The sequence below is a fragment of the Typopeltis vanoorti genome, chromosome 25 (assembly GCF_054136105.1).
Source record: "Typopeltis vanoorti isolate ZY-2024b chromosome 25, IOZ_Tvanoo_1.0, whole genome shotgun sequence".
Lineage (NCBI taxonomy): Eukaryota > Metazoa > Arthropoda > Arachnida > Uropygi > Thelyphonidae > Typopeltis > Typopeltis vanoorti.
In genome coordinates this window covers 3639033-3666077 of record NC_143573.1, presented here as the reverse complement: position 1 = coordinate 3666077, position 27045 = coordinate 3639033, and the positions used below count along the sequence as shown (strand labels likewise).

Genomic DNA, 27045 nt, shown 5'->3' with positions numbered 1-27045 from the left:
TTTTTTTTTTTTTTTTTGGAGTGGGAGGGATTTAACTGGTATTCAAACTACAGATATGTTAGATTATGATTTATTTTCAAGACCATTCATGAGAGAATTAAAAATGCATTTCATTTTGGGGACATCGTATCTTTAGATTTTTAGTGCAGGACACTAGTCTTGCACTAAAAATTTTTTATACTGTACTTGTTCAAACATGTCTCAGCTTGTCTAAACATGAATTTTTAAAGCTTTATAAGTACTGCTAAATTGAGGCAGTCTCGTTCTAAGGAATCCACCTTGCAAGAACATCATACATAAGTTATTGTTTAAATAACCTCCTATTACTATGGAAGTCACTGAAGAACACATTAGGCACATCATATTTTATGAGTTCAAAAAAGGCAACAGCACTGCTAATACTGTAAAAAATGTGCAAGAAGTGTATGGTGATAATGTTTTGAATGTGTAAAAGTGCCAGGCAATGGTTCCAAAAATTTCGACAAGGGGGACTTTAGCTTGAAAGACTCCCCTCACTCTGGGTGCCCTGTCTCTCTTGGTAATGTTATGCTGAAAGCTGCTATTGCAAAAAATGCCAATGCAACTGTTAAGGATTTAGCAAAAGATCTTAATTCATCATCGACCATCCATCACCATTTGCAAGAACTTGGAATAGTGTCTAAGCTTGGCAAGTGAGTTCCTCATGAACTGACAAACAACAATCAAAGACAATGCATCAACATTTGCATTACTCTTCGTTCCTGGGAGGTTCAATCTTCGATTTTGAGTTGTGGAGTCACCAGTGATAAAAAGTTGATACTTTACAAGAATGTTAAGCACCGAAGGCAGGGCTTTCATTCAGGGGGGGGGGACAGGCTAAACCTCAGTCAAAACAAGACCTTCACCCTTGGAAGGTTTTGTTAAGCGTTTGGTGGGAGATGGCTATTATTATATACTTTGGACTCTTGCCTTGCATTATGAATAAACAATATTAAAGATGACTTAATTTAGATGATACAATTCATGTATAAAATAATTGATGTGTGAGAGTAGTTATATTCAATAAAATTTTTCAAGAGAAACAAATAAATGCAATCATCTTAAGAGTAATCAGGCAAAATTAATTAAAAAATGATTGTAACTGTTTTCTGTACCCATTGATGGTCTTTTCTTTTTCTTTCTTTCTCTGTTAATAATAAATTATTTCAATATGAACTTCTCTCATTTTATCTTACTATTACCGTATTCCCCCCCTGCTTTATCTGCAGGTTCGCTATCCACAGTCAATCCCATTCCAAAAATATTAAATGGAAAATTCCAGAAATAAATAATTTATAATCACATCGGCAAAGTGGAGAGTAGATCCAACATTATTTCAATTTGTGGGATATCTGTATTAAATTTCAGATATCCCACAAAAAAAAAAAAAAAAAGTTTATTATAAAATATGATATAAAATCTCGCATGATAAATGACTTCGTAACTTATGTTCAGTTTTACATGATTTTTTATTTAGCAGAATGTAGTCAGAAAATTTTAACAATTTTCTGACTACATTCTTGTTAAATTTTGACTGATAATCTTTTCTGTAATATCGTATTGAGCCTTTGTTAAAATAATGTGGAGCATGAACGTCATCAAGTAAGACTATTATGTAATGTTAAATCAGTAAGTCTAATGCTAAAGTTAGTGAGGATTTCTGAGAATTGCCATAAATGGAAAATTCCAAAGACCCACGAAAAATGACGTTGTCGTATCCAGAGGTCAATGCGTGACCATAGTTGCCATAGATAAAGAATTCCAAAGGCACGTAAAGAATAATGTCAGCATGTTCGAAGGTAAATATGTGACCGTTTTCGAGAGATGTACACAGCGGAGGTCCAGGCATAAGTAAAGCAGATCGTCCAAGAAGAAATTTGTCTGAGGTTTTTCTGGAATTTCTCTTACCTGAGTCGCTGTCACGGCAAGTTCGCTGTTGGAATTTGAAAGAGAAGCATTGTGAATTCCAAGTCTTTTACTTGGGATTGCTGCTATGTGAGAAATACTGTGTCGATCATCTCAAAAGGAAAGCTGTGCATCGGTGCCAAGTTAAGGGTCCAATGGGGCAAGGCATGGTCGACAACTTGGACAAGGAATAAATTTAGCGAGTAAACAGGAACGAGTCAGCAAGCGGAAAGAAAGACAAGAAAAAGACTTACGTGTGAACAAAAGGTTAACGTGAAAGACTGTCTGCTGATCAAGAATTGTAAGTAGTTGTAATACTGAACAAGATAATATGTCGAGTGTCTATGTTTGTGAGATATTGTATATTAATGGTGAATTAGGCTTCACCAAGGTATGTCTTATATTCAAGTAATTTTATGCTAAATTGTGCATTAGTTTAGAAGTTTAGAGTAGAAAGAATTGAAAGTAGCAAGAAAACTCTAATGACTTTGTGTATATACTATATAATTCTGTAAATATTCCTTTAGACTTAATTAAATGTTTTGTAAACAATACATTGGACTGAATCTGTCAATGCATTATCCTAAAAAATTTGAACCTGCATAAGATAGAAGTTTATATGAATTTTATTTAAGCCACAACTAGTTTAAAGTAAGAATAAAATTAGTATGTGTGAGGTTGGGGGGGACATAAATGATATCTGTTTTGTCTTTGATCTAAGATCTTATACTCTTACACTCAAAATATAGTTTAACTGGCGCAGTTGTAAAACAAATAAATAAGTTAGACTATAGAGCGTGGGAAATAAGCTATAGTAGAAATTGATATATGGTGGCAGTTGACGATTCATGATATTTAAGTAAAGAGAAAACAAGAATAAAGCAGGGTAGTGGAAGTACATAAAAATAGAATACAGAATGTATATAAATATTACAGATGGCACAGCCAACAAGATCGAACGTACTTTAACAATATTATTTTATCATCATCATCATCAAATTCCTGACATGTACCCTCAAGGGGTGTACAGGTTATGATAGTACTACATGAAAAATTTACATCCTTACTAACTTCCTTTCTACAATTTTCCTCCAAATCAGTCTGTTACTTATCAAGACTCCAACATTATCAGATCTTATATTTCTATCGTCTAAGGCACTTTGTACTGTATCAGTCCACCTATATCTTGGTCTTCCTCAGGGTCGTTTTCCTGCAAACCTGGCAGAGAACACTTGTTTTGCTAATCTTTCCTCTCCCATTCTGTTTAAGTGACCATACCACCTGAGATTAGCTCTGTTAATGCATTCCTGGATGCTGACAGTATCAAGTTCTTTCCTAATATCCTCGTTTTTAATATGATATTGCCATTGATGCCATCTGTTCATGCCTCTAATCTTTCTCAAGACTCTCATATCTGCGGTCTCTAGTCTTTGGTCAAGTGTTTTACTTCTGACTCAGATCCATAAAGTTAAAACTTGTTTGAACACTGTCTTATATACAACTAATTCAGTGTTCCGACTAATTTCTCTCTTATTCCATATGAATTTATTCAATTGACTGCCTACCATACCAGCTTTGTTGATTCTGTTGTCTATTTCCATATTTAATTTACCATCTTCACTAAAAATCGCGCCTAAGTAGCTAAAATGTTTTACTTGTTCCACAGGTTCCCCATTCACAGCGCAGTTGACATTTTCAACAATTCTTCTACCTATTTTCATTGTCTTTGTCATTTTAATGCTGACCTTCATACCATATCTATTACAACAGTTATTCAATTTAGTCAGGGAATCTTGCAAACTTGTAGCGGATTTATTTAGAAGTATAACATCATCTGCATAAAACAAAGAGCTGACAATAACATCTCCAATTGTGATATCATGTTTAATACCACTTTCCTTCATAAAGTGATCTATATAGATAATGAATAGAGGGGGATAATATACATCTTTATCTCATACCAGATTTAACATTAAACCATCTTCCTGTACTTCCTTCAATTCTAACTGCTGACTTACAACTCAAATAAAGACTAAGTATTGCTTGATATAATGCCCCATTGATACCATATAACTGTAGCGTATTGAATAGCTTCTCTCTTTGCACCTTGTCATATGCCTTTTCAGATCGACAAAACTTAAATACAGATCTTTGTTATATTCCCATGCTTTCTCAACTATTTGTCGTAAAGTGAAGATCTGATCCTGACAGCCTCTGTTTGGCCTGAATCCAGCTTGTTCTTCACCAAGCTTTTCTTCCACAATTCTTCTCAACTATTTCTCAAGTATACTTGCATATTTCTTGCCAGGAACACTCAGTAGGAAAATACCTCTGTAATTCTCACATTCAGTTTTATTTCCCTTTTTATATATGGGTACTATTAGAGCTCTACTCCAATCATCGGAAATTCGTCCCTCTGTCCAGGCTTTCTGAACTATGCAGTGCAGCCACTGTAAGACTTTTATACCACCATATTTCAGCATTTCTGGTCGAATATCATCTACTCCTGCTGCCTTTCCACATTTCAAGCCTTTGATGGCTTTTTCTACTTCAAGTATGGATATGTATTCCTGACTGTATGGCTGTTGAGTGTTTTTTACCACTGTGTTATCACTGCTTGTTTCATTTAGCAATTTTCGAAGTAATTACTCCATACTTCAATGATATCTTTTTCTCCTGTTTTCATGTCACCTTTATCATCTCTAACTCCTTTTACAGCACTCTTTCCTTCATTTCTAAGTTTCTTCAACAACCTCCAGAATATCTTACCACCTTCTTGATATTTATTTTCTATGTTCTTGCCAAAGTCCTCCCATAACTTTTGTTTAGCTAGTTTTACACAGTGTTTTGCTTTCTTACATTTGTCTCTGTATTCTCTAAGAGCAAAAGCTGATTTATTTGCCAGAACTTTTCATATACTTTTTTCTTTTCCTTCACTGCCTCTTTAACTTCCTGTGTCCACCATGGAGTTCTGATTTTTCTATCCTTGCAGACAACCTCACCACGTGCCTCTCTGGCTGAATCAATCAGGGTTTTCTTCAAGGCTTGCCACTGAATCTTCAAGGTTTGGTTCCTGTTCCCAAGCTCTTTCATTTTTTCTTCAATAATCTTTGTGTATTTTAGTGTACAGTTCACATCTGAGAGCTGCTCAACTTTTATTCGCCTTAAAACTTTCTTACACGTTATTATTTTCAATATGAAATTCAATTTTATCCTGCTCCATACTAAATGGTGATCACTTCCAATTTCAAATGCTCTGTAAACTCTGGTGCAGGACAACAGAGTATACAGAGGATTTGATCTTGTACATCACTATCAACAATAACATAGTCAATGAGACTTTTCTTATTCCTAGCCTCTTCTCTCCATGTGAATTTGTGCACATTTTTATTGGAACATGGTGTTAGTAATAACAAGTCCATGTCCTGAGAAGAAATCCAACAGGTATTTGTCCTTATTATTAGCTTTGCTCTTTTCTCCAAATTTTCCCAAAATATTGCTATTTAGATCCCCAACAAGGACCAACTTTTCCTTTTCGTTGTGTCAGTTGCTTTTTCTAAAGCTTCAAAAAATTCCTCCATTTCTATCTTAGTAGAACCTTCTGTGGGACCATAGGCACAAATAAGTCTCATTGTCCAATTCCCCATTCTGATATTTGCCACATCAATCTACTTGAGACTGCCTGCCATTCAAGATTAGCCTCGTATTTTGTGTTGAATACTATGGCTACTCCTTCTTTTCCTTGATTGTCATTGCCTGAATATAATATTTTGTATTTATTGCTCAGAAAGACTCACCAGTTTTTGTCTTTTTTGTTTCAGTCACCCCAATTATGTCGATCTCTGGTACTTATCTAATTCTTCAGCTAGCTCCATTTCTTTGCCATTCAGGCTTCTTATGTTGATAATACCAATCTTTAACTCTGGTGATGTGGAGTTGGGGTGTGCTTTCAGATTTGTTCCAGTAGTTGACTTTTCGCTGTTCGCCCTGGTTCCCTGGCAAAAACAACGGATGCCTTGTTTAACTGGGCAACGCCCCATCCGGCATGAAATTTTGTCATGTTGTACCATCAGTTTCTGTATTGGTTTAAGCCAATAAGAATACAATTTGGTCGGCTAAATCCCAAATTGCCAGCCCATCCTCATTCGTTCAGTATCCAGGTAGATACCCAACAGGGTACACCACGAGAAGGTGAGGATTGGACATTAGGTCAGAAGCCCTGGTCAGTTCTCCGCATTCCTTTAAAGGCTATATGGAGGTCTCCTCTCATTTATACAGTTTTGACCCTTAAGCACCCGACAATATTATTTTATAGTTGTTTAAACATATTTTTCTGCTTTTTTGTATGTCACGAACCAAGGCATGTTGAGATGCTGTTTTTTTATCTTTGATTACTAAAATCTTTTCTCTATATGAAGAAAAAAAATCAAATTATATATTACACCTTAATTATAATTTTGTATAAGCTGTCAGTTTTTGAAATGTTCATTCTATCTGTTGATTCCTGACAAACATTGTTTAAAAAAATTCATTATTATTACTATTACTACAAGATACCTTCATGGAGTCAGAGACTCATTGAGAGAGGCCACATGTGTCACATCACATCATACCTTATTTTGAATTAGTGCACACATCCTGCACTCACAATCTTCAAAGGCAACCCACTCCAGTCATGCATTGCTTGTGATAAAAAAATCATAGTACTCGCCCCTTTCTTAACAACATTAATTCTGTAATTCCACGGATGCACTCTGATCCTCTCCCAATCACTTCATAAAATAAAATAAAAAAAATTCTATTTATTGTTATTCCTCTATGATCCTTTCAGAAGTTTAAAGGTCTTTACCATATCACTCCTTTTTGTACTGTGTGCTAGTGTTTACATGTTTTCGGTTAACAAATTCTCAATCTGTGTATATAATTTGTATTCTACAGTCCAGATATCACTTTAACGCCCTCCTCTGCATCACTTTGGAAACCAGGAGAGTAGTTCAGAGTAGTCTACTGAGCATGCAGTTCACTAGAGTTGTATCAGAGCCTTTTAAGAGGTAAAATGACTTCCTTATTGTTACATGTCAGTGTTAGTTTCAGCATTGCAATTTATGCTCTGAGTTGTATTTGCTGTTTTTGTTATATGACTGACTCCTGAACTGCAACTTCCTATCTACTAAAGCTCCAAGATCCTTAGCTTGATAAGAAAGTGGCTGGAGATCTTTTAGCAGTTTCTAGCCTAATGCTGTTAAATTGTGAATGAATACAATTCACTAAGGAATGTTTCATTCATAATTTGACAAGTTAAAACCCTTGAAAAGGATATGCTTGTATTTTAGTATAAGTTGTATATAGCCTGACAAATATTGGATACCATAACTAGTGTAAAACTTGTGAATATTTCCGTGTAAAATACTTATTAAATTGTATGTTAGACAACGAATTTGTTATATACATATTTTCTGTTAGAATTGATATAAAAGAATTACTGTGTAAATTGCATATAGCCAACTGAGATTATAAAGTCAAAGTATGCAGGCAAGACACCAGATTAGTAAGTTACCTCAAGCAGTTACGCGCGCATACGACACGTGGCGACCTAAGTTTTCGGGGAAGATGCTACGAATAGGCAAGACCCACAAGTGCAAAGGAATAATGTGTCTGGTGAAAATTTAGGGTTACAAGGAGTCCTGGTAGGGGTTGATATAAAAGGGCTGGGACCCCCCCCCCCCAGGAAGCTTTTTGTCTGGAGTCTCTGTTCTCTCTCGGTGGCAGAAGTTGGAGGTGTCGGGTCGTGATTAGAGGGATCGCGATTCCAAGCCCTACGATGAACGAATAGAGGATTCTTGAAGCACCGGGCAACTCCCGGAAAAGATAGTGGCCAGGTAGCCTGCCTTATGGATGCAGAATCGCCTCGTGCTAAGAATATTCTAGATATGGATGATCAGTATGCAGACTCCATGAGGGCCAACCTAAGCTGACAAGAATTTTAGCCTTAACATTGAGGGAAGAAAATGTTTGGAAGGAAAGGAATCCAAGAATCGAAAGGACAAGCATGAGGAATCCTCGAGTTCAGTATAGTAAACCTTTAATCAAGTAATGTGTGAGAGGAAGGTAATTGTAACTTAAGAATCGTAGACCTTCATAAAGTTTTGAGACTATCTAAAATTAAGACAGAACTGTAATATTTTAATAGTAGTCAGAGCAATATGTGCTATGTATTATAATTGTACTTGTGTTGATTGCTAGCTATGTTTAAGAGCTGTAGAGATGTCTAATCCAGACAGCTTGATTAACACCTAAAAGTCATTATTGGTTTTATAATCTAAGAATGCAATCTTTGAACATAATGTTTTTGTAGTATTAATTACTGTGTGATGAATATTGATTAATTTTACTTTGTAATCTAGTAGTACAGTGATAATTGAAAGTTCTTTATTCTGTATGATGATCATTATGTTAAATAAACCTTTTGCTCTTATTAATTTGGTTGCCTGTGTCTAAGAATCCGATGCACTACTCATAAATTATTCGTATCTAAGCGGGAGATAATTGTTAATTAAGACCACAACTGCAAACATGGTTGATTATAGAAGGTATTGATAATTGATAACTTAGTATAGAAATAGATTAGATTAACATCATGCATATCTGAAGGCTCACTTCTTGACTGAGAAGTTTTTTCAATCTAAGGGTTCTGGGTGGCACAGCAGAACAAATAAATTTTCCCAGAACCTTAAGAGAAGATAACTTCAGAAGCTTTGTTACCAAGGAGTTGGCTTAACCTTGATACAATCCCTTTGTAGATCAGACTCGTGCACATGATAATCCTTATAAGGGGCTGAAGTATATAATAGTAATACAAAGACACATTATAGGTGCTGCTGATTCAAGAGATAGTTAAGTAAAGGAGTTAAATCATATTAAGTAAATATTACCTACTAGAACAACGTTATAACAGTGCCAGTAATATGGCATTGAATAGCTCATTACACTAAAGTGCATAACTTTGCATTTATTAACATTGAACTGATAGCATTCTCACATGCCCACAATTCCAACTTATTTAAATCATTCTGGATAATACATGTCAGTTGCATTCCTGATTACACTGACTACCATTACATCATCAACAAACAGTTGTATGTCTTTGTTGCAAGTTTGTCCACTTGCTTATACTATAAAGATACCAAGAAATTATATTCTTGTTTAATCCTTTATCCAAGCATAAGCAAACAAGTTTGTACCTGAACTATTTTCAAGACTGGGGCAATTCGCATAAAGAAGCTAATTACTTCACATTACCTGCCTTAATATCCCACAATGCAAAGTGCATATCCTTATGGGTATGTATAATGCTATGCATTATGGGAAGGGTCACTACCCAGACTGGTTTTGACCTTTATTGAGGTCTCATCAGGGAGCCAGACCCAAAGGTGATACTAAGGTTGAAGTAATGCCAAAGTCATATTTTCATATATGAGTAGCCAAAAGGTGTCACACCTTATTATTAAAATACTCTTATATTATCTTTATAGCATTTTGTCTTCTATTAAATCCTTCTGTTAAAAGCTTTAGCAAAGTCTAAAGTGTCATGTTATTATAAAATGTGAGCAAGTTACTTAAACATGACCTTCCCTCAGTAAACCATTCTGTTCATTGCAAAGTATAGATTCGTTGTCGACCTATTTCTAAATACAATCTCTTACCAACTTTTCCATAATCTTCCCCATCACCCCAGAGATACTGAGGTATCTTTGCACCACTCTTGTACAAGGGATTTTTTGACATTCTTTCCAGTCCTGTGGAATATTCTGGTGCAGACTCAAGTTATACAGCCAAGTTAAAGAAACAGCCATTTCGGCTGAACACTCGTAGTATTCATGATGATATCCATCCTATTAATCCATATTGCAAAATTCATATTAAGTTAATGAAACAGCTCTAGCACTTTCTCACACACCTGAGTGTTTTCCTCCAGTATAGAGGTAGCATTGAGCTCTATATGACCTACACCAGATTGATAGTTTTTAACAAAAAGGGATACTCATTAGGTGAACAATCTCTTGTGCATCTGCCACCTGCATTGATGAGTTATTCTTTCACATTCATCCTTTCTTTTACTTTCAATATAATAGAATTCTTTTGAGTGGTCTTTACTTTCGGAAACAAGTTTCTTTTCATGCACTTAGCTTTTCGTACAGTAGTTGTAACTCTTCTGGCCTGCACTTTATAATTTTCGTAACTACACCATCCTACACATGGTATTCCTTCCACGTATCTTTTCTTAAGAATCTCTTGCTTAATGAGATAATCATTATCATATTAAAATAACTTTCATGGCTTACACATGTAACAAAAAGTATATAGAATTTTATTCAAAATTCTATATACTTCTGTATACTCTCACCCATTTCTTAATTGCACACAGACTTACACCCTCTGTCCAAAAAGAAACCAAACTTTTCGAAAATAGAAGAAACTAGTGACGCAACCTGTTGTATCTTTTTGTTGTCGAAAGCGGCAACCTTCATTAATGTTAAATTGACTTAAACTTAATGTTAAATTGACTTTACCAAATCGCATCAAATGCTTCAAAAAGCATACGATGATGAATGCTTATACCGTACTCAGCAACCTTCATTAGTGTTGTGTCAACTGTTTATGACATTTGCACACAAACTTACACCCTCTGTCCAAAAAGAAACCAAACTTTTCGAAAATAGAAGAAACTAGTGACGCAACCTGTTGTATCTTTTTGTTGTCGAAAGCGGCAACCTTCATTAATGTTGTGTCAACTGTTTATGACATTTGTTTCGTTAAAAGCTGAGTTATAGTGCCAAGAGTGACAGTGTGTTTTGACGAACGGTCGAAAAATGAGTTTCAAACAGAGAGCTCCGATTGACTTTTGTGTTAAACTTGATAAAAGTTTTACCAAATTGCATCAAATGCTTCAAAAAGCATACGATGATGAATGCTTATACCGTACTCGGCAACCTTCATTAGTGTTGTGTCAACTGTTTATGACATTTGTTTCATTAAAAGCTGAGTTATAGTGCCAAGAGTGACTGTGTTTTGATGAATGGTCGAAAAATGAGTTATAAACACTCCGATTGACTTTTGTGTTAAACCTGGTAAACGTTTTACCAAAACGCATCAAATGCTTCAAAAAGCATACGGTGATGAATGCTTATCCGTACTCAAGTTTACGAGTGGTTTAATCAATTTCAAAGTGGTCTCGTGAGATGCTTGAGGACGACGGAAAGCTGGACCGTCCAAAAATTGAACTGAGCGAAGTTAACATCCAAAAAGTGCGTGATTTCATCAAAGAAAACCCAAAATCGTCCATGAGGTTGATTGAAGATAAATTGGGGATTCCAAAATCAACTGTGCAACATTTTGACCGAGAGTTTGGGCCTTTATAAATTGAATTCACAATTTGTTCCCCACAAGTTGACTGATGACCAAAAAATGTATCGAATTGAACACTGCAAGGACTTCATTAAAACCGCTCGTAAGGACTCAAACTTCCTTGAAACAATCGTAACTGGTGACGAAACATAGTGTTTTGAGTATGAGCCCGAAACAAAGCGCCAGAGTTCTGAGTGGAGACCACCAGAAGAATGGCATCCGAAAAAAGGTCGCTTGGAGAAGTCAAAAGTGAAGACAATGCTGATTTGTTTCTACTATTCCAAGGGCATTATCCACAAAGAATTCATTTTGCCTGGCCAAACGGTCAACGGTAAGTTTTATCTCGAAGTTTTGAAGTGATTGATAGCGAGAATTCTTTGCGTATGGCATGAATATCATGATGCAGGCAGCTGGTCACTTTTGCACGATAATGCACCACCTCATAGTTCGAACATTGTGAGACAGTTTTTGAGCAAAAACCAAGTTTGTGTGTTGGATCACTTGCCATATTCACCTGATTTAGCACTCTGCGACTTCTTTCTCTTCCCCTGACTTCATTTGCCGATGAAATGAAAGTGATACAACACCATTGAAAACGTTCAAGCGGCAGTAACCTCAACCCTCAACAGTATCACAAAAAAGCGATATAAAAAAAACTCATTTAACAAATTAATTGACCATGCCAAATGCTGTATCGAAGCTGAGGGAGAGTATATTGATTGAAATAAATTATTTGAATAACTATAATTGGCCTATGTTTTATTTTCTATCAAAAGTTCGGTTTCTTTTTGGAGAGGGTATAACTTCCACATATGCCCCCTTGTCTTCTCTGCACCTTCCATATAATAAAAAATTTCATCAGTGAATGTCCTATGACACCCTAATAAAAGTTTGTATACCTCTGTCATGTCACCTCTTTCTCTTGTTTACCAGTGGCTGCAGTTCACATACTCTCAGTCTATCCTCATATTCTACATTTAATAATCCTGATATCTTCTTAGTTACTCTTCTTTGCATGTTTTCCACAACTTTTTTCCCCCTCCAAACTCAGGGTATCAAATCTGTGTATAGTACTCTAGGTTGATCCTATCAAGGCCTTGTAAAGAGGTAAAATGACTTTGTTATCCTTATATTTCAAATGTTTGTTTCAACATTGGTCTTTCCCAGCGTTTCCCAGATTTTTCCTACGATGGAACACTTCACAAATCCTGAAATTTTCACAGAACACCTTGGTTAATTTGTAATGTATTAATAATTAATTATGGCATAATCATAAAGAGTATTAGTACACTTATGTATACAGTGTGAAATGTTGACAAATATAAAATTACATTTAAATCGTAACTTAAATTAAGGGGATATTAAATCCCACATAGTTTTAAAACCGAATAAGAAACTCAAAGATTGGAATCAGAGAGTTTCTTGCCGAATATAGTAAACTATAAAGTATCGGCGACACTAGCGTTAGCCAATGCAAGTGATCCTAGTACGTAGTACAATACCGGGCAGCTCGTTGCAAAGGTGGGGAAGTTCAGATCGCTATTCTTAGGTATTTTCCATAATGTAAAAACACATTTCCTAGGAAATGTATGCTGTTATTACGTTATGGAGGGAGGTCACTACCCAGACCGGTTTCAGCCTTTTTTGAGGCTTCATCAGTGAGTAGCTAGACCTAATACAAAAGTGTATAGCGAAAAGAACTTATGTACTCTGCGAACGAGTTTTCCAAACAGGTGCAACCATTAAGTTACTTAAGTATAAAGAGCTAATAAACTTCATTTCGGCAATGAAAACATAACTTAAATTAAGGCCTTAATTTAAGTTATGTTTTCATTGCCGAAATGAAGCTTATTAGCTCTTTATACTTAAGTAACATTTAAATCAGTTATCAATCACTGGACTAATGATACTTGTAGCATATTGTAGTTTCCTCAGGCCAACATCATTAAATTAATTTGTGCTGATTTTCATTGACACATCCCATTCTGATCACCAAAAATTTATAATATAAGTACTTACGAGTGAATGCAGACTTTTTCTCCTGTGTGCTGGTAGTTTCCCCTTCCTTTTGTACATCCTGGAGATCGCTTTTTAGGCTTGAGGTGGATGACTCAAGTTCCTTGTCTCTTATTCATATTAAAATTTAAATCTGTGGGCCAATTACTTTTAAAAAAATCACCGCACTACAGTTTCTAAACAAGCACTTTTACCCTACAATACAAACTTGCGAAGAAAATATTTAGTATTACTAGATTCAAGAACCGTATACACACTACCTTGATCTTCAATTTCAGTGGAAAAATTTCTTTATACTTCCTTGCTGATTGGTCACTAACATTTGCAACACAGATGTTATTTTGTTTAGTTTTGGGAATAGAGGATATGCCGCCCATTGTTGTAATCGACTTGCAGGCAATTTTTACGATCGGTCATAAAGAGCGGTATTCCCTTTCCTGAATGTTGAAAGATTTCGATGTGTGAAAATTAACGATAATTCATGAATTTAAAAAAAAAAATTTTTTTATGTTGAGCCCATACACAGGAGGTTGGTTGGTCAACCTATAGTACATTAGTACTGTGTATGGGTGGTGGGTTGGGAAAGGAGGAATTTGTTTACATTTGATTTGAATGACTTTAAATTGTATTCCTTGGGAAACGCAGCAGTTGCAGGGATGAAAGAAGAGGAAAAGAAACTTGTTCTGTTTGTTTCTAGGTGTACTGTGAAGGGATATTGTGCAGCAGCTGTACATGTTCCAGTGAGTTTAGTACTGAGCGGAGGAATTATTGATGATATTTCCGATGAGTATTTCCCATGGAAATATTTGTAGAATATACATACTGCAGAGACTATACATCTGAGTGAGAGATGGGGGAGGGAGTTGGTAATGTTTCCATGTTTTAAAATATGCAGCTTGGTCACTGACATTGGCAACAGATGTTATTTTGTTCAGTTTTGAGAACAGAGGATACACCGCCCATTGTTATAATTGGCTTGCAGGCAATTTTTATGACCAGTCATAAACAGAGGTATTCCCTTTCCTGGATTATTTCCATGTTTAAAAATACACGGCTTGGTCACTGACATCACGGAACACTTATTCACTTCCTGCAGAACACAATTTAGGAAACCCTTGTCTTTCCCAATATCATTAATGTAGATTTAACAACAGTGGTCCCAGGACTGATCCCTAGGGTACACCACTGGTCCCCTTAAATCTGGTAACTTCATATTCCCATATACCACTTCCTGATAACTGTCCTTCAGCTGTCCACTTATCCAGCTCAATAGTTTATGTTCCAATCCCATATTCTCCAGATTACTGAACTGCCTTTCATGTGATATTCTATCCGATGCCTTAGCAAAGGCCAACCGTATCATGGTGTATCCATTACATATATCCACTCAGAGGACGGGTCTCAGTAGATAATAGTATGGTGATTGCTCTCCTAAGCCCAACACCCAGATCAGTATCTAGGTCATCTGCAAATAATTTGGTGTCACACATCACGACTGAATGGTGTGGCATAGGAAGCAATGACCACATAGTCTCAATGTTGCTTTACTGCTTCCGTTCTAGTGGCCACATCATCAGAATGAGCACCATAACAGTGTGAAAGAAACTGGCTAACTGCCTTTCCTCATGTGAGGCATGAATGGTATCATTGTAGTGGCTAGACAAGAGTCTGACTTAGAGGTGTTAAGTCATCATCCCACATTAAGCACCTAGAGCATTCAGTTCTCATTGCATTAGTGGTACATTATTATTATTATTAAGAGAGACCTCCAGAGAGTCAGAGCCTCATCAAGGGAGGCCACATACTACACACACCAGCTCTCATACTTATTTTTGAATTCATTCACACTGCTTGCACTCACAACATCCAATGGCAATCCATTCCAATTACGCACCACCCTCTGAGAGAAAAATCTAGCCCTTTTTGGTGGCCTTCATTCTCAGCTTCCAATGATGCCCTCTTGTCCTTTTCCCCACCCTCCATAAATTGAAAAATTCCATCAATTGAAATCCTGTATGATCCTTTCAGAAGTTTGTAAGTCTCAATCATATCACTCCTCTTTCTCCTGTTTGCTACTGCCTGCAGTCTACAAATTATCAATCTCTCTTCATAATCAGTATTCCACAATCCTGATATCATTTTTAACACTCTCCTTTGTACTCTCTCCAATATATCGAAATCACAACAGAAACTAGGAGATCAGACCTGCGCACAATAGTCCAAGTGAGGTCTTATCAAAGCCTTGTAAAGAGGCAAAATAACATCCTTATCTTTACATGTGAACGTTCGTTTCAGCATTGCAATTATCTTTTGAGTTGTATTTGCAATCTTTGCCACATGGCCCCTAACCTTCAACTTCCTATCTATTAACACTCCAAGATCCCTAGCCTCATCAGTTTCTTCTAGCCTATATGAACCTAAAGTCGTTTAGTTCAGGCATTTACTTCCGTATGACCTATGGACTACCAGCCATACTCGCTATACCTATTATTTGTAACAGTATAGACATATTGCTCTAGATTATTACCAGGCTGTTCATAACTTTGCTAATGCCAGTTCAATGCCTGCTATGGATTCAGTCAATTGATTGTTGCACCTTAATCTGATGTTCTTGCAACCAAGTTGCCATCCCTTTCATCTGCCTACACTGACTCTACCTCCTAATTATCTTCCAAACTGCCATCTCTGATGTGCATACATTGCATATGTTTGTGTGATTAATCTAAAATGTGTCTCTTACACAACTAGTCATCCATAGAGTTACTGGGTCGTCCCATTAAGCCCACCAAAGTTGTTCCAGTGAGCACATGATTGTTCAAGAGTCAGATAACGAGGGTCCCAATAATTACTGTGCTGCATCAGGATGTGAGAGTTTGAATGCAGTACTCCACCTCCTTGCAGCTCTTAATGATGTCAGTGCTATAGACCCATTTCCATATGTTTAGCACATATGCACATTGTGGGATGTCAAGTTCCCATGTTTCTTGGAATAACATTCAGCATTACCCCTTGGGATCATCTATAAGAGAATCGTGCCCGACTTAACTTTCTGCTAATGATTTGACATTAGAACATGGACACCCTATCTTATAATCAGTTTGAATAAGAAATTGGCTATCTTATTTGACCAGCAAAACCAGAGCTCCAAATCTAATAGTGTCCACCTCAATGAGAGTCATGTTTACTTCTGTAGAATACCCACATCTTTGAGTTATATTCTTTCATTTATGGTTTACTTACAGCAATACCTCTCAACAACCATAGTAATGCTTTGTTTTAAGTAGACAGTTGGATTCACCTGGTTTATGCCAGTTCTGAGTTGGTTTTCAGCTGCCAGCTGACATATTCGCATTAGATGGACCATGCTGCATGCTGAGGCATTTTGCAAGAAGGTCCTGATGCTGGTATGGGCTAAACTGTTTCATCACTGGACAGTTTCACCCAGTCTGGGTACAGTCCTTCCTTCCTTACCATGTGATGGTACAGTAGCCATGAGCCCCCTTTTTACAGGGGGGGATACGGCACCATCTAGTCCCCCTCCTCCAAATTTTATCCGGGCTCTGGAACCAGCACAGGCTGACAAACCAGGCCTATGGCTGGGCAATGTTCCTGGCTGTATTCCCTGTGTGTTCACAAGACCAGTTTGCCTGCTTGCAGAATGAAAAACCTCAGATAAACTGGCGGAAAAAACCCTGCTGTCCACGCCCAAGACCGGCTAACTTGGCTATGACTGAGAAAGATCCTTAAACTCCTTGCATCGTCGACGGGAATCGAACCTAGGACACTCCTTCCCCAGGCATATGGTTACAAAGCCACTAAGCTAACCATGCGGACTGGGTACAGTGCCATACCTACTTTAAACCTACTCTATCGACTGGCCTACTCTGCAGACCGGATCCTTGTCCTGAAGTTATGGATAAGTTTTGCAAATTTGGTGTGGATATCACTGATAGTCTATAGGTTATTCAGTGGTAACTACATGAACTAAACATCTTTATGTTCATGTACTGCTAATGCATTGCTTATCCCCTTTAAGTCAGAATCTTGTTTAACCACTACAGAAATATCATCCATGCCTTGCACATTGAAAGGCAGCACTAGCTAGAGTTGCTTTCATACTGTTATGCTGTGATGTCTCTGGTGACGAGGTCACTAGAATGGAAGCATTAAGGCAGCACTAGCTAGAGTTGCTTTCATACTGTTATGCTGTGATGTCTCTGGTCACGAGGTCACTAGAATGGAAGCATTAAGGCAGCATTTGAGACTACGTGCTGCTGCTTCCCACACCGTACCATCAAGGTGTGGTGTGCAGGCATCAAATCATCTGTAGGTGACCTTGGTACTGGTCTGGGCGTAGAGCTTAGAAGAACAACAACCATACTGTGATCTATTGAGATTCATCTTCTGACTGGGAGATTTGTCTTCATTCAAACTGTATTCAGAGCTGTCATGGCATCCAGTCAATGGATGGTAGGGAAGGATTTCCCATCTGTCCCATTTTGACAAATTTTTCTTTACCCTCCCTAGACATGCTCAAAATGGTTGAACCCAAAGCATAGTTAGTCCATCCCTTCAGCGATTCATAACCATGAATTATCGACATTCATATCATTATTACACACCTCAGCTGTTAGGTCCATTTCAATAAATAATTTTTCTATACACGTGATGCCAAACCCATTCAAGTGTAGGGCATCCCTTTTATACAAGTCTTTTCTACCATCACACTCACTCCACACATTCAAAAACTCGCACCCATTTTTTCTACATTTGCCTACTCATTGAATCATTTACTCTCATAGCTTTCCTTCTTACTCATCACTGTTATATCTCAGTAAATAAACTGACCATTTTTACTTTCTCACCTTTCTTTCTTTCTTTCTCACTTCTTCCTTCAAGGCTTTCATATCCTCTTTCACACTATGTATATCACTACTTAAATCATTAATTCCTACAAATAATACTATCTCTTTTTGTTTTGTTTTTTTCCCTCTCTTTGTCTTATACTTTATTTTAGCTCCTTGGAAGTTTTAACCATTTTTTCCTTAAAAACTACTTAATTTAAAGTTGTGTATTAGAGTGACTAAATACATTAACTTAAAAGTTAATTGTGTTAAATTGTGAATGAAGAATTTTATGATTATTAATACTTAATTCATGATTTAACATGAATTGCATTTCCTCAGCTAAGTTTGCTCCTAAGTAAATTGTAATTTAAACACTTACTGTTTTTTGTTCATTGAAATAATAATTATAATTTTTTTTAGTTATTTATCTTATATAAATTCTTTATATTATCTTGTAAATGTATCCTAAGTGAACTGTAATATATGCATTTATTTGTTGTTACTGAAAGTATTTCTAAGTGATTCTGCTAATGTGATTTGATTGGCTGCTGTCAGAAAGCTAAGTTATTTTGAGATAGCACGTGCCTTAGCATTGGGAACTGTAACAAATGATCACGTGGGAATTTCGTTGTAAATCGAAAGAATGGAAAAAAAACAAGTTTGGGTGGGAAAAAAGAGAGAGGATTTATGAGATAGAGGAAGAAAGAACCAGAAGGAAAATGGAGAGAGTGTAGGAAGGTCATGAGATGTGATCTAACCTGGGATCGTACGACGTAACAAAGATTTGGAAACTTGTTCCGATTTTAATGAATCTTACTTCGAACTCATATTTATTTATAGTTTCCTGTCATCTTGTAAAGGAATTTACCCGAGTGAAAAGATAAATATAATCGAGAATTTATCATAAAGATAAGTTATTGAACTCAGGAATACCATAAGTTTTGTGTTGCCTATAGTGGAAGATTATCGAGTGCCCTAGAAGTGTTGTAAGAATTTTTCCATAATCTGCAAGCTATGATGATTCATACCGGTAAAGATATCTATTCTATAACTAACGTATGATAGTGTTACTTGTGTCTGGAGAACTTGGTCAAATTTCGTGTTGCTGGAGCCAGCTTGAATGAGTGATATAAAACATTTCCTTGTGAAACTAACGTGAGAAATTTCATTGAAGAATTAGTTCGTGTTTGTCTCACAATATATATGTAAATTCAAGACTGAGCCTTTTAAGAACTATTTTAATCCTCTGATAGATATTGAAGATGCCAGCTAAGTGTTTGATAAAATTGAAGTTTATGATTATTCTTAAAAAAAAAAAAAAAAATTAAATTTTTTAAAGTGTTCTGCTGAATATTGATGTTGTTTAAAGTGAAACTAAGTTGAAATTCTAATGGATGAGAATTGTGAAAACCATATAAGTTCTAGCAGTAAATGATGCACTCAGCTGATTAGAATCAAAATACTTTATAGAACACCACATAAATAATTTTCTAATTGTATTGATCTTAATAGAGTTCTTGTTTCTTATGTAAGAATAATTTTGTGAGAGAAATAAATATCTTGTTTAACTTGAATTCTTGTGCTTGCCTAATTTCAGTTTCCATTGCACTGCTGATTAAAATACAAAATCTTGTAGGAAACCCTATGTATAAGTAAGAAAATTTCGGCCCTGTAGTAAGTTCATGTTGCTGTTGTGCTATTTGGTGCTTGATTCCTTCACAATAATTGTAATTTCAAACAGAGTGGTGCAGTATAATAAAAATTTTCTTTAAGTTTGAGAGTGGGGGTCAACCAACAGCTAGCAAATATAAGGTTGGATGAAAGACAAAGCTAACAATTACAATTGACTAAAGTATAAAAATGATGTTAAAAATAAAATTACTAACAGAACAAATTTTTGTGAGTTTGTTGCATTTTCTATTAGTAATACCTACTGAAAATACTACTTTTCATAAAATATTTCATGATGAACATAGTTCTTTCAAGTGTTTGAGTTAATGTTGCATCATGGCTCATTTTGTCTATTTTTCTTTGTAGCCAAACTGTATGGTTATCCGACATCACCTACACAACCTTTAACTCATTGGTATCAAGTTCGTTGCTTATTTGATACTCCTCTTTTTACACAAAGAAATCAGACTGTTTCAGGAAAAGTAGTACTCAATTCAAATCGAAGGTAAGTTTTTTTAAAGGAAAAATGTTTCACAAGCTACTCTTATGAGTACAGTTAAAACTATGACTTAAATAACAGAGTTGAACTGTGTACTGCAGTTGATAGAATTGTGCTCGTAGATTGTGTGTGTGTGTCTGTGCATGCGAGAGTGAGAAATCAGAAGTCTTATGAGCCCTGTTCAGAAATTTACCTTTTTTTAATAAAGACTCGAACTTAGGCCTTTTCCAATTGAAAAGGCTTAAGTTCGAGTCTCGTCATGATGGGAGGAATCTTTATATGGACTCTTTCAATCGAAGGTGAGTTAGCCGATTTCATACGGAGGTAGCATGGTTTTTTCTCCCAGAAACTCTGGTTTTTCATCCTGCATACAGACAAATCGGCCCCTTCAGCATACACACAATTTACAGACAAAAAATACTAGCTGTGGTGGTGGTGATGGGCAGTAGATGGTGCTGATGTAAATGATTGGTAGTAGAGGTGGAGACAGAGTTGTACAATAGGTGTCCTCCTGCGATGAGTCTTCGGACTCCTTGGAGGTGTCACGAAAATAATAATAATAAAAATAATTATTGTCTCCACTATTAGCCATTACAGTATCTCTAGAAAGAAAGTTTGATGTAACTGATGTCTTATTTGTGGAGCTTGGTTAATGAAATCAAGCAAAAATGATTAATTGCATTTAATAACAGCTCATTAACATCATTTCGTCTGAGATAAAAGGAAAGCATTACTATCAACTTCCCTAGCCGAAAATTGAACATATTTTTCACTTTGAAAGCTGTGAACTCTATATACATGTGCTATGAAAGTGCAGTTTTGAATGATTTGAACTGCAATATCAATGAGACTGTGTGTGTGTGTGTGTGTGTGTGTGTGTGAAAAGAGTAAAGAAATAAACTGGAGCCAAGCCAGCCATTTGTATGGTCGGTTGAGAAATTTTGGATGTTATTCTAAAGTACTGTTGTGTCCCAATTTATGATTTTTATTCTATCTAGTAATTTCCTCTTATCTATGTTCTGCTATTATCTTGTCCGAGATATCACCAAAATTTTTACTAATACTTAAGTTAATTCTCCCCTTAGTATCCCTAATAATATTTGTATTATGCTGCGCCTTTTGGGACATTTAGTTTAAGATATTATATACAAAAACAAGGAGAAATAACTGAAATATGTCTGAAAGTGAAACTATGTTGCAGTCGTGACACTTTATCTCGTTTCTTAACACATTAATTTCCCGTGTGATTAGGTTCGTAATTTTTCAAGTGGTGCATTGGACAGCAATTTCAGACAACTGTTTTATCATTGGACAAAAGGTTTATTAAATTCCTTAACATGGTACAATTCAAATATTAGTTATTACTCAATTCAATGCTATACTAAATATTTACGAACTGACATTAGCTTATCATAAATAATTAAGCTATGATCCTATAATGGGTATTACGATCATGCCGCCATACACATTCAACACATAAAATCATTTGACACGGACATATAAGATTAATTCCCACTATTTAACTATTCAAACTTAAGTAGATTAACTAAACCTTTTTCTGCACTAACACATAACTATAACATTTCAACTTTCTTATACAATATAATAGACATGCAAAATTTCTCAGGACACGTAATTACTTATATAATATTCATTAGCAAGCTTACTTTCATTATATTCTGGCAGATACTAAAGTCCTAGTATAATTTTTCCTTGGTCACTTCAACAATTCCGTGTTAGAATAATTATACCTATTACAGACAAATTTTAGTTAACATTAGATATAATTTACAGTACCTTTCTTTCTTGAGTTTTTTCCATATGGGCCTTTACCCTTTTCTGATTGAACTACCTTGGTATGACCGCTTTGATAATCTGCTTCTCCTACGTTCCTTTTGGAATTGAACTTTGCTTGCGCGGTCTTAACCTCTCGTAACTTAGGACACACTTTGAATTATCTATATAACGGCTGTACAACTCGCGACGTGGATATCGATATCTTTACAGCTTTCCCTTTCTCGTGGTTGTCACTGAAGTTGAAACACAAAGAATATGTTTCCTTTTCTTTGACTCTATGGCATTCTTTGCTTCTTACATAGGAAATCCGGAATCGAAATCCCGCTCACTTTTGTTTCCATGTTGTGATGACGGAGATATAACCCCAATCTCCACTCAGAAAAACCACGTGAAACCTATGCCACGGAGCTCGTAGAGAACTCCTCGGGAACAGAACACAAAACAAAAACCAAAAAGCCCTGTGAAGGGGGGGGGGTTCCAACCCTTTTATACTTGCTCTCCTAACGGCACCCTCTTTAACTTCTTTTCTCTGCCCCCTACTTGTTTTTACTTCACCGACCAATTAAGGTGGCGTTTTTTCCTGCCAAACGTCCTTTGGTCGGCGAGCCAAATGATGTCTCAATCCAGGAATCGGCCCTGAGCGATAGTCTGTTGTTTTTCTTCCGCTAGCCTCTAACTTAATCCCCTTTCCAAATTTTTCTCTATGAATTCATTTAATATTTTAATCTCTAGCCTCTCACATACCATTTCTTATGACTAATCCTTTTCTGTCTTACTTAGATAAATTTTCTCTTTTATATCATATTACAACATTAATATATTCTTTCCTTTTGTTAGTTAGTTCAACCAAACACCTTTATTTTATATATATTTTATTGGATGCAAGAATATTTCCTTTTTCTTTTAAATAATTCATTTAAATTAGCTTTAATGCAGTTTTTTGCTCTTCATGTTACACCATGATAACTGAGAATTTTACATTCTTAAGATATCAGGGTGTAACAGTACTTTGGTATCTGCAAAGAGAAAATTAATTTCTGTCCATTAAGAGTTAAAATCTTAACAAGGATTCATTTGAGATTTTGTAATATAATTCACAGTACAAAAGGAACAAAACAAATAAGATATTTAGCTGTTAATATTTTGCTGTTTTTTTTTAGCCATCACTGCACATAAAGTACCAACAGTTGGTTATTAAGAGGGAACAATTTAGTTCTTTTACGTCCATTGCAATTATAATTTTAAAGTCTTAATTTGATGCTGTCTACTCTTGGATGTGAAGTTTGTAAGTGATAAGCTGGAGTTGGCTTTATGTTTGTCTTAGAGAGTTGTTAAATTGATATATCCATACTTATTCAGATTTGGATATAGTTCACTGCTGCTAACTTAAAACATCTCTCCAGTTATGAGAAACTTCATTTGCAGGATTTACTCATAAATTTGTTATATACACACACACACGCACACACACATACATACATGTTCCTGACATGTAACCTCAAGGGGTGTACAGGATTTCAGTTTCATGTAGTACTTGTAGTACTGTGATAGTACTACATGAAAAATTTACATTCATTACTAACTTCCTATCAACAACTTTTCTGAAAATTAATTTGTTATCTGTCAGTACTTCGACATTATCAGATCTTATTTTTCTATCTTCTAAAGCACTTTTTACAAGGGTGGTGTGAAAAGTTCTCGGCCTTGACCATAGATGGCAACACTATCAGCAAGATTTGTTTTTCTAAGTTGGTACATCTGTCATAAGCGTCCATGAAATTACAAGTCATTCTATCAAGTAGTTTGTTTTATACAGCTGTCTGAAAGAAAAGTGTTGTCTGTATCCCTTATAATGTATAAAATTGAGTATCGCGCAGTTATAAAATTCTTTGCAAAAGAAGATTTAACGGCAAAAGAAATTCATTCGAAGTTCATAAAAGTTTATGGGCACTCTTCTCCTTCGTTTTCGACAATTAAGAAATGGGCTGCCGAGTTTAAACATGGCCATACCAACCTTGAAGATGATCCACGTGAATGACGTCCAAACAGCGAAATGACACCAGAAATCTTTAATCAAGTGCATGATATTGTATTGGATGACCAGTGAGTCAAAGTGCTTGAAATTGCTGACACTATAGGCATTTCAAAAAAAACGTGTAGGATATATTGTGCATGAAGAATTGCATATGAAAAAGATTTTGCACAAGATGGGTGCTGCGCTTGCTCAGAGCAGATCAAAAATGCACTCACATGAAAATCTCTGAACAGTGCTTGGAGCATTTTAACAAGAATAAAACTGATTTTGTGCATCAATTTATTACTATGGATGAGACTTGGATTCACCATTACACAGCAGAATCCAATGGTCAGAAGCCGATTGTTCAGCACCAAAGAAGACAAAGTCGGTTCCATCAGCAGGAAAGATCATGGCATCAGTGTTTTGGGATGTTAAAGGCATTTTGGTTATTAATTATCTTGAAAAGGTTGCTCGGTTGAGAAATTTTGAATGCTATTCTAAAGTACTTTGTATCTGCAAATAGAAAATTAATTTCTGTCCATTAATTAATAACCAGGGAATATTATTCCGATCTTTTAACTAGCCTAGACGAAAAAATTAGTGAGAAAAGACCCCGTTTGTAGAAGAAAAAATCATCTTTTATTAGGACAATTTACCTGCCCACAAAGGTGTTTTGGCAATGGGAAAATTAAGGGCTCTGAACTATGAATTGTTGGAACATCCACCCTATTTCCCAGATTTGGCTCCCTCTGACTTCTATTTCTTCCCAAAACCAAAACACTTTCTCGTTGATCAGCATTTTTCTTTGAATCAAGAGGTGATTGCAGCTGTAGAGGGATATTTTGCAGATCTTACTGAGAACTACGACGGGATAATGGGACTGAAGCATCACTGGAATAAATGTATTAGTCTTAAGGGAGATCATGTTGAAAAATAAAAATAATTTTGAAATTATAAATTCATTTTTTCATTGTTAGGCGAAAACTTTTCAGGCCACCGTCGTACTGTATCGATCCACCTACATTTTGGTCTTCCTCTGGATTTTTTTTCTGCCAATCTCGCAGAGAACACTAATTGGTGATGTTTTGCTAATCTTTTCTCTCCTGTTCTATTTAAGTGACCATACCACCTGAGATTTATAACACGTTCCTGGATACTAACAATGTCAAGTAAAATCCTCTTTTTTTTAAATAGGATATTGCCATTGATGCATTTGTTCACGTCCCTAATCTTTCTCAAGATTCTCATATCTGTGGTCTGTAGTCTTTGGTCAAGTGTTTTATTTCTAACCCAGATCCAGATCTAATATTTCTGTCTTCTAAGGCACTTTTTACTGTATCGATCCACATATATCTTGGTTTTCTTCTGGGTCTTTTTTGCCTGCTTATCTGGCAGAGAAAACTTGTTTTGCTAATCTTTCCTCTCCCACTCTGTATAAGTGATGACCATGCCACCTGAGATTAGCTCTGCTAACATATTTCTGGATGCTAACAATGTCACGTTCTTTCCTAATATCCTTCTTTTTTAATATGATATTGCCATTGATGCCATCTGTTCACGCCCCTAATCTATCTCAGGACTCATATCTGTGGTTTCTATTCTTTGGTTTTATTTCTAACCCAGCTCTCAGATCCATAAGATAAAATGGGTTTGAACATTGTTTTGTATACAGTAATTTAAAGTTTTGACTAGTTCTCTCTTATTCCATATAAATTTATTCATTTGCTTCCCACCATATTGGCTTTGTTGATTTTGTTGTCTATTTCCATGTTTAATTTGCCATCTTCACTAAAAATTGTGCCTAAGTAGTTGAAATGTTTTACTTGTTCTATAGGTTTCCATTCACAATGCAGTTGATATTTCCACTGCTTCTGCCTATTTTCATTGTCTTTGTCTTGTTATTGCTGACCTTCCTACCATATCTATTACAACAGTCATTCAATTTATTCAGGGAATCTTGTGAACTTGTACTGGATTTAATTCTAAGTAAACATGATCTGCAAAGTAAATAGCTGAGATTAACATCTCCAATTTTGATATCAGCTTTAATACTGCTTTCCTTCATGATATGATCCATATAAATAACGAATAACAGAGAGGATAATGTGCATCCTTGTGTGACAATAGATTTAACCATGAAATCATCTTCTTGTATCTCCTTCAATTCTAACTGCTGACTTACATCTTAAATAGAGACTATGTATTGCTTGATATAATGTCTCATTTATATCATATAACTGCAGCCTTTTGAAGAGCTTTCTTCTTGGCACCTTGTTGTATGCCTTTTGCAGGTCTACAAAACTTAAATATAGATCTTTGTTATATTCCCATGATTTCTCAACTATTTGCTGTAAAGTGAAAATCTGATCCTGATAGTCTCTGTTTGGCCTGAATACAGTTTGTTTTTCACCAAGCTTCCCGTCCACAATACTTTTCAACCATTTCTCAATATACTTCCATAAATCTTGAAAATCTTTGTTTGCTCACACTTGGATAAAGGATTAAACTAAATTTATTATGCTCTAACCAAGTGAAAAATGAACTTTCAACATCTTTCTCTAAATCCAGAGTAATTTATTAAAAAAAAGGTGGCACACCATTTGGCAACTCCTATAGGTAGGGATGACCTGCTAATGCTTCTGCCTGGTATCTCCACTTGGGCCTGGCTCCCACTGAAGAGACCTCAATAAAGGTCGAAACTAGTCTGGGTTGTGGCCCTTCCCTTAATGCATAACGTCAGACATATCCGCAAGGAGGTGTGTTTTGCATTATGGGAGATACTGAGATAGGAGTGTTGGTAGCTTGCTCCACCTTTGCAAGGAGTGCCTGGTGTTATACCACCTTACCTCAGTCCTGAAGATACTTTCAGG

At 35.9% G+C, this 27045-nt stretch overlaps 1 protein-coding gene across 1 annotated transcript in view; it reads left to right on the top strand.

Moving 5' to 3' along the window:
* Positions 1-27045, top strand: part of Art4 (arginine methyltransferase 4) — a 327729-nt gene that overhangs the window by 210631 nt on the left and 90053 nt on the right. The window contains 2 exon segments of the mRNA XM_090414215.1: positions 20229-20247; positions 20249-20367. Coding sequence (XP_090270341.1) covers positions 20229-20247; positions 20249-20367 — 138 coding nt within the window.